At 41.4% G+C, this 13,659-nt stretch overlaps 2 protein-coding genes across 2 annotated transcripts in view; both read right to left on the bottom strand.

Annotated features, from left to right (window-relative positions):
- LOC123931367 (putative protein ZNF720) overlaps window positions 1-13,659 on the bottom strand; it is an 867,309-nt gene that overhangs the window by 592,333 nt on the left and 261,317 nt on the right. The gene's annotated exons all lie outside the window — the stretch shown is intronic.
- LOC123930586 (zinc finger protein 883-like) lies at window positions 1,710-10,697 on the bottom strand. Its single transcript, XM_045986794.1, is given in 7 exon segments — window positions 1,710-1,732; window positions 1,921-2,013; window positions 2,512-2,638; window positions 2,829-2,932; window positions 8,572-9,039; window positions 9,122-9,660; window positions 10,261-10,697. Coding segments are annotated over 7 exon segments (1,791 nt in total).

The following is a 13,659-nucleotide window of genomic DNA, read 5'->3' as shown; positions in this document are numbered from 1 at the left end:
TTCTCTTCCTATAACAACATACACAGATAAAACCGAATCTACACCTAGCTAATGTGGAATGAGCCAGACAGAAGCAGCACATTATTAGGAAATTACCAAATCAGAGTAAGACAAAACTCAACCCAAGAAATTCTAAATAAAACACTGATGTATGACAGAAAAGGAAAACTTCCATATAACCACAATTTAAAACTGTGTCCACGTACCCATGAAAAAGAAGCATTTGATTGGCATGTCTTCATGGACTATAACATTGTAAAGAATCCTCATTAAAATCAATCAAAAAGTTATAAAAGAAAATTTTATGAACACTTAAAAAACGTGAAAGAAATGTATTACATTATTAATATATTCTTCCTCCTGCACTGAATGTAACCCTGTAATTCATTTGGTAAGACAGAGGAAACAAACAACATCTCATTTCTCAATAAATAAACACTGTGAGAGTTGAAAATTTGCTGAGAGACAGTGCATATGAACTTCATATATGGGGTTAAATTCTGATACATTCTGAGGGAAGTAGAAGAAAAAGCTCATGATTAATATCCCAGAAATAACATCACATTACTGAAAATAAGATTTTCAAAATATGGTCACTCAGGGTACCCATGGGGCTCAATTAGTTAAGCAGCTTCCTTCAGTTCAGGTCATGAGCTCGGGCTTCTGGGATCCAGCCGCAAACTGGACTCCTGCTCAGCAGGGATTTTGCTTCTCCCTCTCCTTTTGCCCTTTCCCTACTCATTTTTTCCTCTCTCTGTCTCTCAAACAAATAAAATTTTTAAACAAAATATATGGGAATTTTACTAATTGTCCAACTCACTACTTAAAAAGCACATGTGCATGTTATATTAGGACATTCGATGTACAAAAATAGAGCTAAATCACATACAGAACTAATGAGAAAGTGAAAACACATATGACAAAGTCACAAGAAGTTCACAGAAGACAGAATCATGATGCAATTATTAAAAAATGAGGTAATAAATGAGACTTTATTAAAGGCTACAAGATCAAGTTCCAAATGTGCTAGTTCCCCAATAGCATTTGTTATGTAGGAATTCTAGGAAACAAAGAGAGACATTATACTATTTCACCATTAAGGAATGGAACTCATAGAGTGGAAATTTCTATATGTTAAAAAAAAAGGTTGGGGGGGGGCGCCTCAGTGGCTCAGTGGGTTAAATCCTCTGCCTTCGGCTCCGATCATGGTCTCAGTGTCCTGGCATAGAGCCCCGCGTCTGGCTCTTTGCTCGGCGGGGAGCCTGCTTCCTCTCTCTCTCTCTCTGCCTGCCTCTCTCCCTATTCTGTCTGTCAAATAAATAAAATCTTACAAAAAAAAAAAAAGAAGAAAGAAAGAAAATAAGAAAAAAGAACATTTGAAGGGAAATAAAGCAGGACGTTTTCTCATTTTAGGGCCGTGCTTTGTTAACTGATGAAGTTACTGAATCTCAATTTTGTAGGCCTAAGATTAAAGCCTCCCTAACATTAGAACATATAAGCCATAGAACATTAGAAATGTGTCTCCAGTATTCTGGAATTTCTGCACCAAACTCCCTGACCTACGTGTCTCATGATGAAACCAGAATTTACAGAGACTTTAAAGTAGAGGTCCTCAGACATAGGATAACTTCCAGAGAGTAATCACAGCAATGGAGGGAGATTAAGGAGGCTCTCCCCCTCCAATTATATGGTGATTATATGTTGGACCATCACTGGAGCTGAAGGCGAATCCCTAGAGAATGCAAGAGCTTGATAATGTTGGAGAGCAGATGTCCCTCCGGGAGGCAGAGACATAAAACTGGGCATGTTTTCAACTGACATTCATTCAAGGAGAGCTACTTGAACCACAGCTTAAGGTCGACCTTCCTCCTCCAGACTTGGACCTCCCCTCTGTCATCTGCCTCATTCATTCCCACCTACCTGGATGGAGGCTTCCCACCTCGTTTCTCTTCACATCCCAGAGATGTTTCTCTTGCTCCAAAAACATGATCAGATGTGGCTTTGACAGGAGACCTGTTTATGAAGAAAAAGGAAAATGACTATTGCTGCTGATTCTAACTTCCCATAAGTCTTGTGTTCAGTAGAGAAGAGACGATATTGTACAATTCTAGAAAATGGTCTCCCAAAAGCTATTGCCCAACAGTCCCTTTAGAACACACAGGAGGCATTTCCAATGTTCACCTCCTGACCTCCACTTCTAAGTAGCAGGCATGGTAATCAAAAGGGCAAATTTCAGTTTAAGATGTCAACAACACCAGTCTATGTCACTAAATGTTGAGAACTGCCACTCATCTTCACAAGCCATGATGTTACCTTGAGGAAGGAGAAGCTGAGGCTGAAAAGGAAACATCATGAAGATTTGTCTCTCCATATACAAACCCCTATTTTTTTCCCTTTCTGCCTGGATCTGGAATCCAGTCATTCCAAGAGAAATCTCCCAAGAGGCAGTCTTCACAGGAAGGAACAAAACCCTGTGTGGGGTTTCAGAAACCTGGAGGGAGTCTTCCTCACCCAAGAAATGGAGGTGTTCATAGTTCTCTAACATCACATCCCTGTAGAGTTGCCACTGAGTGTGGATCAGGCATCCCCACTCCTCCTCGTAGAATTCTATGGCCACATCCCTGAAGGTCAGCAGTCCCTGTAATAAATACCACAAGTCACCAAGTGACCAGTAAGTAACCTTTCTCTTCTCCACAGACCTCTTCTCCTCACTTCTCAGCCCTTTGATTCAGGAACATGGTTCCACCCCGACAATATGATGAACAGGGCTGGCAGCACAGACACAATTCCCCTGGAAATTAGCCATAATCCCGCATTTCCCTACATACCTCCAGCCCCACTCTGGGTGGGCTGCAGGCCTCCTTTTCAGGCAAAGCAATGAAGCTATGGCTGCCCTCGATCTCCAGCTCTGTTTGAACGTTCTGTTCTGGGTCTGAAGTATGGAGGTCAGTTCACACAACAGAATGAACGTGAGGAGAGGAAAAATTGTTTTTCCTGCACTGTTCTCAATGATGTCAGGCAGTTTCACAAGAGAAAACAATTAAGTTCTTAAGTATGGGAACAAGAAAGACATGAGGCTCAAAGAGAAGGTGAGGCTTCTGTGTCACGGTGACTTGAGGAGGAGGAGGTAGGATTTAGAATTTCCAAAGAGAGGATTATATTCAGTGGAGAAAGGAAAAGATGAAATATTTATTAAAGAATAGTTTGTTCTTCCAGGTGTCAACTCTTTTTTTTTTCCTTTTCGTAATTTATTTTATTTTTTCAGTGTTCCAAGATTCATAGTTTATGCACCACACCCAGTGCTCCATGCAATACGAACCCTTTGTAATACCCACCACCAGGCTCACCCAACCCCCACTCCCCTCCCCTTCATAACCCTCAGTTTGTTTCTCAAGAGTCCACAGTCTCTCATGCTTCATCTCCCCTTCCAATTTCCCCCAACTCACTTCTCCTCCTCATCAACCAATGTCCTCTGTGTTATGCCTCATACTCCACAAATAAGTGAAATCGTATGATAATTGACTCTCTCTGCTTGACTTAGTTCACTCAGCATAATCTCCTCTATTCCTGACCATGTTGATACAAAACTTGGGTATTCATTCTTTCTGATGGAGGCATAATACTCCATTGTATATATGGACCACATCCTCTTCATCCATTCGTGTGTTGAAGGGCATCTTGGCTCTTTGCACACTTATGTGACTGTGGCCATGGCTGCTATAAACATTGGGGTACAGATGGCCCTTCTTTTCACCACATCTGTATCTTTTGGGTAAATACCCAAGAGTGCAATTGCAGACAGGGTCACAGGGAAGCTCTATTTTTAATTTCTCAAGGAATCACCACACTGTTTTCCAACGCGGCTGTACCAACTTGCATTCCCACCAACAGTGTAAGAGGGTTCCCCTTTCTCCACATCCTCTCCAACACTTGGTGTTTCCTGCCTTGTTAATTTTGGCCATTCTATCTGGTGTAAGGTGGTATCCCAATGTGGTTTTGATTTGAATCTCCCTGATGGTTAATGATGACGAACATATTTTCATGCATCTGTTCCAGGTCGGCTAGTCTTTTTCTCTTTTTTATTTAAGATTTTGTTTATTTATTTGAGAGAGAGAGATCATAAGTACGCAGAACAGCAGGCACAGCAGGCAGAGTGGGGGGTGCGGGAAGCAGGCTCCCTGCTGAGCAGAGAGCCCAGTGCTGGGCTTGATCTCAGGACCCTGGGATCATGACCTAAGCTGATGGCAGAGGCTTTAACCCACTGAGCCACCCAGGCGTGCCTAGGCAAGTCTTTCTGATATCAACTGCTGGGGTGCCTGGGAGGCTCAGAGGGTTGGGCTTCTGCTTTGGCTCATTATCTCAGGGTCCTGGGATTGAGCCCCATGTCAGGCTCTTTGCTCAACAGGGAGCCTGCTTTCCCTTCTCTCTCTGCCTACTAGTGATCTCTCTCTCTTTCTGTCAAATATATAAATAAAATCTCTAAGAAATATATTTTATTTGAGAGAATGAGAGAGGCGCTTGTGGTGCTGGGTGGTGATGGGCAGAGAAGAGAGAGAAATCAACTCACCACTGAGCAGGAAGACCAATGCAGGGCTCATGACCTGAGCCTAAGGCAGATGTTGAATAACTGAGCCACCTAGATGCCCCTAGTACTACACTCATGATGGCAGTGAAGAAAGGGAGGAAGGTCTGGCACAACACTGAAGCAGCTTCTCTGAAGAATCTCCCAACCACACTGGATCTGACCTTGACTGGGGTTATCTCTCTGGGAAATGAGGAGTAACCACAGCACATGCCCAGCTGATCTGGCCTATTCCACTGCCCAGAAGCCTTCTTCATCTCAAACAACTATTCTACCATGGGACATCTTAAAGCTGCCAACATGATTGCATCATCAAACACCGTCCTCCAACCCTTGTCATGGATCTAGGGAGGGATAGTACAGTAATCACTGACATCCAACAGCATTAGTCCTCAGGAAGATGCAGGAGGGCGATCAAATCATCAGGATAAAGCAGAACTTACCCACTCCTGAGAAACCCACATTAGCCATCTCTTCTCCCCATGACATGTATTCATCAATTGATCCCAGCAGGAGCTGCCTGTGCCTTTGCAGTGACTAAAGAGAGACACCTCCTGGTCCCTCCCCACACAGGAAAGAGTTCCTCACATTTCCTTTTAATAGGTCTTGTCTTTCTCTTGAAGAATGGTGCCTTCCTCAAATTTTACTTAGATTCAATTCCCTCATCCCCATGCTAAATGTCTTAATACTGAACGGCTTTCCATGGGTCTAATCTCAATTAAGCACCTTCTGAAGACACTCTCTCCACAACACAGGCAAAAGAGAATGGTTGTGGTTCCTACATAGCTAGGAAGAAAAATGAGGGCGAATACAACTGGAGATCTGGAGATAGGTAGGTCATAAAACAAGTAGTAGTTATTTTTCTACATCTAGGAAGTCACTTGGGAAACTCAGCACAGTTGTCCTCCTCTACATGCTAATTTCTCATCTTAAATATTTTTTGTCTCTTCCCTGGGCTACAACATCATTCCAGGTGGTTAAGATTTCTCTTTCTTATGTGGTATCTATGACACATAGCATGGTCATATGTGCACGTGTACCTCATAGACACATGAAAACAACACTCAACATAGGACATGGGGCACATATTTTCATCTGGGGCCATAGTACATTCCTATAGAGTCCCAAGTCTATGTCCAGAATATGCCATTCCGACTAAAACAGATTTAGGGAAGCTCTGGGGGAGGCAGAGTCTTCTCTATGGGACATGGGAAGGAAGGCATTGGAAGAAAGGAGTGATGGTGGCTCACTAGGATAGAGTACAGATGTCATATGAGATGTTCCACTAACTTGTCACCCAGGGCTCCTGTCAGTATAAGGCCCCGAAAACACTACTGGCTACCCAAAATCAATGCCAAGTAGTAATATCATGCAGTACATGAGCTAAAACACCAACAATACCTCTATGTTACAAAGCTTGGTAATACACATACAGTAATATCATCCTATTCACAAAGAGGAGAAAATCATAGCATAGACTAGGGGAAAAATAATCACATATCCCTTAAACCTTCAGAGCACTGGGAAAATGGTGTCCTGGGTATATTGTTTTACTCCAGTACCAAACTGGTGATGGATTCGATCAGCTCTGTACAACCCGCAATGAAATAGATGAACACTAGACGTAGAGTAACACATCATTCATGATATACCCATATCCGTATGTTAAAAACCAGGGTTTATTGGGACACGTGGATGGCTAAGTGGGTTAAAGCCTCTGACTTCGACTATGGTCATGATCCCAGGGTATTGGGATCTAGCCCCGCATTGAGCTCTCTGCTTCCTCTTCTCTCTCTCTGCCTGCCTCTCTGCCTACTTGTGATCACTTTCTGTCAACAAAATAAATAAAATCTTTTAAAGAAAAAACACCACTGTTTTATTAATGAAGATATATTAATTTCATACATACACTGAGTAATGCATATCAAATCCGCTCTATTGTCTCCATTCGAAATACAGAACACACATGTGCAAAAGCATTCAAGAGTTGTCAGAAGGATGTAGGAGTACCTATTTCCAAAAATTTCAGGACTGAGGTACATTGCTCAGAAATATATATGTTCAATGGTATGGCAATGTAGGGAAGAGTTAGCTATACTCCTGCAGTCATCTGTCAGGATTTCCTCATTTAACCACATCAAGTCATACTCTCTAACGATTGTGCTTAGCAAGATACATTCGTAGTTTACACGGCTACCTCTTTTTCCTTAAAGAACAATTAGGAAAACCTCCTATTTCTAATATTGAGGAAATTCTTTAGTTTCAATACATGCAGAAGTGTGTGCTCTGAGCACCTATTCCAAGGAATCTTACACCAATGTTATAACCGTAAGCACCGTCTCCACTGAGATGTACTTCATATGTTTTATATCATACGGTCATCTTCCATGGAAAACTTAGGTACGCATGAGTCCCACTTAATGGAGCAGGACATCTAATATCTTTGATGTAGCAACAATCAGTCCCATGTTCTTACACACCCATGAGGAACAGAGGAATTTTCTGCAGTGATTTCAGAGGAAATACATGAATATTGTTAGTCACAAATCTCATATAGGGTTAATGTAAAATTTTAAAAATACTGATATCCTTATATATATGAAAAAGTCCACCCCCTAAGTTGGTTCAACACTACCATATGCATTTTCTAAGTGTTCAAGTCTGATTTCTCCTTATAATCACTATTTTCATGCAGAGTAATGTCTAAGTAGGGTGAATAATGTATTCCATTGGCTTGATTTCTGTAACATTCATTGGCATCTGATGCTCAATTAAATAGTTTTCTAAACATTGCTAACTTTCAATTGACTTTCCTTAATGCACTCTCTGGTATGAGCTCCAATGTATACTAAAATGAAGGCCTCTCCACATTCACGATGTTCTAAGGGTTTGAATCTAGTAGGCATCTTGACTTACTGAGTAAGCACTGAATTCCAGTTATGGGCTTGGCCTCGTTCTTTGCATTTGACACTTTCACTCCTATATGAAAACAACGATGTTAAGAAAGTTGGGAGTCCCACTGAGAGGTCAGACACATTCTTAGTATTTGTACACTAACTCTCCTATTTAAAATCTCTCATATGGAATGAGAAGGGAGCAGTCCTTAGGCACTCTCTCACATCCATTACATCCGTAATTTTCTCTGCAGTGTGAATTCTGTGATGTGCAGGAGGTTTGGCCACATTATTCATCTGGTGTCTTTCCAGTATGAATTCTCTGTTTAGAAGGCATGCATGCTGGACAAAGTCGTTGCCACACTGTTTATATTTATGAATTTTTATCTAATATGAATTCTCTCGTAGGCATGAATTGGTGAGCACTCTTTAACCAATTTTGCTCACATTCTCTTTTTCTTTCATTCTTCAAGATTTTATTTATTTATTTGACAGAGAGATAGAGAGAGGGCACAAGTAGAGCGGAGGGTCAGGCAGGGGGAGAGGGAGAAGCATGCTGCCTCCCGAGTGGGAGCCTGATGCAGAGTTCCATCCCGGAACCCTGGGATCATGACCTGAGCTGAAGGGAGCCGCATAACTGCCTGAGCCACCCAGGTGCCCCTGTTCTTACATTCTATACACTGGTAAGCCTTCTATCTAGTATGAATATTACAATGCTTAGTGAGGACCGAGTGCATGTAAAGGCCTAACAACATTCTTGATGTTGGTAAGGTTTCTCTCCAGGATGAATTCTCTGATGCTCAGTAACACCCGGTTAAAGGCCTTGCCACATTCATGACATTCGTCAGGTTTCTCTCCAGTACGAATTCTGTGATGTCAAGTAAGTGTTGAGCTGTGTATAAAGGCCTTGCCACACACTTGACAATGGTAAGATGTCTTTCCATTACGAATTCTCTGATCTTGACTAAGCCTTGAGCACCAGTTAGAGAGAGGCCTTGCCATGTTTTTGGAATTTCTAGGGTTATGTTCTAGTATGAGTTCTGCCATGTCGACTGAGGTGTGAGTTCACCTTGAAGGCCTTGCAACATTCCTGACATTGGTAAGGTTTCTCTCCAGTATGAAATCCATGATGTCGAGTAAGGTGTAAAAGGCAGATAAAGGCCTTGCCACATTCTCGACATTGGTAAGGTTCCTCTCCAGTATGAGTTCTGTAATGTTCAATAAGAGTTGAGCTGTCCCAAAAGGGCTTTTCACATTCCTCACATTGGTAAGATTATTCTCCACAGTGAATTCTGTAATGCTGAGTAAGACCTGACCTCCACTTGAAGGCCTTGCCACATTCCTGGCATTGGTAAGGTTTTTCTCCAGTATGAGTTCTGTGATGTTGAATAAGGTATGAACTCCAGTTAAAGCTCTTGCCACATTCGTGACATTGGTAAGGTTTCTCTCCAGTACAAATTCTGTGATGTTTAGTAAGTTGTGAAGGGATGGCATAGGCCTTACCACATTCTTGACTCTGGTAAGGTGTCTCTCCAGTATGAATTCTATGATGTCGAGAAAGGTGTGAAATCTGATAAAGGCTTGCCACATTCTTGACATTGGTAAGGTTTATCTGCACTATGAATTTTGTGATGCCAAGAAAGATTTGACCTCCAGGTAAAGGCCTTGCCACATTCCTGACATTGGTAGGGTTTATCTCTAGTATGCATTCTGTGATGTTCAGTAAGGGTTGACCTGTCACAAAAGGCCTTGCCACATTCTTGACATTGGTATGGTTTCTCTCCAGTATGAATTCTGTGATGTTTAGTAAGTTGTGAAGGGATGGCATAGGCCTTACCACATTCTTGACTCTGGTAAGGTATCTTTCCAGTATGAATTCTATGATGTTCAGAAAGGTTTGACAGGCAGTTAAAGGCCTTGCCACATTTTTGACATTGGTAAGGTTTCTCTCCAGTAGGAATTCTGTGATGGCGAGTAAATGTTGAGTTGTGATTAAAGCTCTTGCCACATTGTTGACACTGGTAAGGTTTATCTCCACTACGAATTCTCTGATGTTGAATAAGTTTTGAGCATGATGTAAAGGCTTTGGCACATTCATTACAGTTGTAATTTTTCCCTGCAATATGAATTCGGTGATGTCTATTAAGACTTGAATGATCCTTAAAAGCCTTGTCACATGTTACACTGAAAAGAAATTTTTAAAAAGTGGAAAAAAAAAAAAAAAGCCTTGCCACATTCTTGACATTTGCAGGGTTTCTCTCCAGAATAGATCTGCGAATGTCCATTTTTGATGAACAGTCCTTAAAGCTTTGACCACCTTTACGTTTGTATACTTTTTCTCCAGTATGCATATGCTGACGTTGAGATAGTGTTGAGTGGCAGTCAAAGGATTTATCACATTCCTTAAAAATGTAGGTTTACTTTCCCCAAGGGATTATCTCATTGATGTTTAGGCTTGATGGCTGACTGAACATGGTCCCTGGTTTATTAGATGTGAATGGGCTTTGTCCCTCATGAAATCTCTGATGATCACCTACACTGGAGGACTGTTTACAAGATTTCCCACATTCATTATATTTATGAGGACTGTCTCCCAAATGGTGACCATTATGTATACTGAGGTTAGAGCTTGGATGAAAGCCTTCCCCACATTTATCACATTCATAATGGTTCTCTGCAAACCTAGCGCTGACACATCTCTAAACGCTGGAGCCCTGGTTCAATGTTTTCTCAAATTCAGTGCACTTAGCAATTCTGTCTCCAGTGAAAAGCTTCTGGTCATACTGTAGGGTTGACTCATCAGCGAACTCCCTCTTGTATGCATCCCACTGAGTACTTTGTTCTTCATTTCTAAATCTCTGATTTAAGGTCTGGCCAATCCTATCTTCCAAATGGCTCAAGTTACTATTTTCAGCATGGACTTGTTTACTTTCCAGATGTTCCAAATAGTCTGTCCACAAATCGTTATGCTTGAATATCTGATTGGAGCTTGTGGTGACAGAGACCCACTGCTCTGCAGAAACAGTTGACTTTAAAAGGGAGGTCTTCCACAGTGGTTTATATCCTTCACCATTTGGGGCAGTGAGATTCTCATTAAGGGCAATTGCCTTGGTTTGGGTGTATCGTCCAGGATTTCTTTGATGCCCTTCACTCTCCCCATCACTGTCCCAGTCTGTGCATAAGTGTAAAATCTCAACGGTACTATCTTTGCATCTGTGCATTGACCCGTTCTGGAAAGAACCTTCTATGCTCTGCTGTAGCAGGAAACTCTGGGTCTCATGTGAAGATAGAGCTGAAAGATACCAAATAAAAGTAAAACCATTGTACTTACTACATTCAGAAGAATATACTGATGACTTCTAATACAGAAGCATCAAGTCAATCAGACAATGTCAGAAAGATGGCTGACAATGAGTCATCCGGACCTCATTTCCCCATGGATACGTAACATGGTACACAACATACTGACCATATATCCTAATAGATAATTCTGTGATATGGTCACAGCGTAGCAGAAATCACCTTCCTGTATCTCTAACAATCTCAAAAAGGATCATATGAGCTCAAAGTTAGCTGAAGAATGGAGGATATGGAAACAGAAAACTGAACTGAATTAGAGTACAGTAAAAATAGGAACATATCAAGCACTGGAAGAGTTGTTTGGCAGAAAAGATCAACATCACTGACAGCACACGAACTGAATGAAGAATAACAGAAAAAAGACTAACAATAATGACAAGTGAAGAAGTGAAAGTGGACAAAGTATAACTGACTGTAGGAATAAAGGTATAAGAGCCAACAATATTTGAGGAGGGGGAATCACAAGATTTCGGGTGGGAGCTACAGAGAGAGGGAATCACATGCAGGCATCACACTGAATACACAGTGTGACCTGAGCCTGCATCCCAGGACCCTGAGATCAAGATCTGAGCAGAAATCAAGAGTCAGTACTTACCCAAGTGAGCCACCAAGCAACCAATTATTTTTTAACTCTTATCTCTGTGGTAAAGTTCTCACTATCGCTTTCTCAACTCCTTGAGTTTCCTTATGATTGCTGCTTTAAATTCTTTTTTTTTTCCATTTTATTTATTTTTTCAGCGTAACAGTATTCATTCTTTTTGCACAACACCCAGTGCTCCATGCAAAACGTGCCCTCCCCATTACCCACCACCTGTTCCCCCAACCTCCCACCCCTGACCCTTCAAAACCCTCAGGTTGTTTTTCAGAGTCCATAGTCTCTTATGGTTCACCTCCCCTTCCAAAATTTTTTTTTTAATAAACATATAATGTATTTTTATCCCCAGGGGTACAGGTCTGTGAATCGCCAGGTTTACACACTTCACAGCACTCACGATAGCACTTACCCTCCCCAATGTCCATAGCCCCCTCCCCCTCTCCCAATCCCACCTCCCCCCAGCAACCCCCAGTTTGTTTTGTGAGATTAAGAGTCATTTATGGTTTGTCTCCCTCCCAATCCCATCTTGTTTCATTTATTCTTCTCCTATCCCCCTACCCCCCCATGTTGCTTCTCCATGTCCTCATATCAGGGAGATCATATGATAGTTGTCTTTCTCCGATTGACTTATTTCACTAAGCATGATACGCTCCAGTTCCATCCACGTCGTCGCAAATGGCATGATTTCATTTCTTTTGATGGCTGCATAGTATTCCATTGTGTATATATACCACATCTTCTTTATCCATTCATCTGTTGATGGACATCTAGGTTCTTTCCATAGTTTGGCTATTATAGACATTGCTGCTATAAACATTCGGGCACACGTGCCCCTTCGGATCACTATGTTTGTATCTTTAGGGTAAATACCCAGTAGTGCAATTGCTGGGTCATAGGGTAGTTCTATTTTCAACATTTTGAGGAACCTCCATGCTGTTTTCCAGAGTGGTTGCACCAGCTTGCATTCCCACCAACAGTGGAGGAGGGTTCCCCTTTCTCCACATCCTCTCCAGCATCTGTCATTTCCTGACTTGTTAATTTTAGCCATTCTGACTGGTGTGAGGTGATATCTCATTGTGGTTTTGATTTGTATTTCCCTGATGCCGAGTGACGTGGAGCACTTTTTCATGTGTCTGTTGGCCATCTGGATGTCTTCTTTGCAGAAATGTCTGTTCATGTCCTCTGCCCATTTCTTGATTGGATTGTTTGTTCTTTGGGTGTTGAGTTTGCTAAGTTCCTTATAGATTTTGGATACTGGCCCTTTATCTGATATGTCGTTTGCAAATATCTTCTCCCATTCTGTCAGTTGTCTTTTGGTTTTGTTAACTGTTTCCTTTGCTGTGCAAAAGCTTTTGATCTTGATGAAATCCCAATAGTTCATTTTTGCCCTTGCTTCCCTTGCCTTTGCCGTTGTTCCTAGGAAGATGTTGCTACGGCTGAGGTCGAAGAGGTTGCTGCCTGCGTTCTCCTCAAGGATTTTGATGGATTCCTTTATCACATTGAGGTCCTTCATCCATTTGGAGTCTATTTTCGTGTGTGGTGTAAGGAAGTGGTCCAATTTCATTTTTCTGCATGTGGCTGTCCAATTTTCCCAGCACCATTTATTGAAGAGGCTGTCTTTTTTCCATTGGACATTCTTTCCTGCTTTGTCGAAGATTAGTTGACCATAGAGTAGAGGGTCGATTTCTGGGCTCTCTATTCTGTTCCACTGATCTATGTGTCTGTTTTTGTGCCAGTACCATGCTGTCTTGATGATGACAGCTTTGTAATAGAGCTTGAAGTCCGGAATTGTGATGCCACCAACTTTGGCTTTCTTTTTCAATATTCCTTTGGCTATTCGAGGTCTTTTCTGGTTCCATATAAATTTTAGGATTATTTGTTCCATTTCTTTGAAAAAAATGGATGGTATTTTGATAGGGATTGCATTAAATGTGTAGATTGCTTTAGGTAGCATAGACATTTTCACAATATTTATTCTTCCAATCCAGGAGCATGGAACATTTTTCCATTTTTTTGTGTCTTCCTCAATTTCTTTCATGAGTACTTTATAATTTTCTGTGTATAGATTCTTAGTCTCTTTGGTTAGGTTTATTCCTAGGTATCTTATAGTTTTGGGTACAATTGTAAATGGGATTGACTCCTTAATTTCTCTTTCTTCAGTCGTGTTGTTGGTGTACAGAAATGCAACTGATTTCTGTGTATTGATTTTATATCCTGACACTTTACTG

This window comes from Meles meles, chromosome 19 (genome assembly GCF_922984935.1).
Source record: "Meles meles chromosome 19, mMelMel3.1 paternal haplotype, whole genome shotgun sequence".
In the NCBI taxonomy this organism is placed as follows: domain Eukaryota; kingdom Metazoa; phylum Chordata; class Mammalia; order Carnivora; family Mustelidae; genus Meles; species Meles meles.
This window is presented reverse-complemented; position numbering and strand designations above follow the sequence as displayed.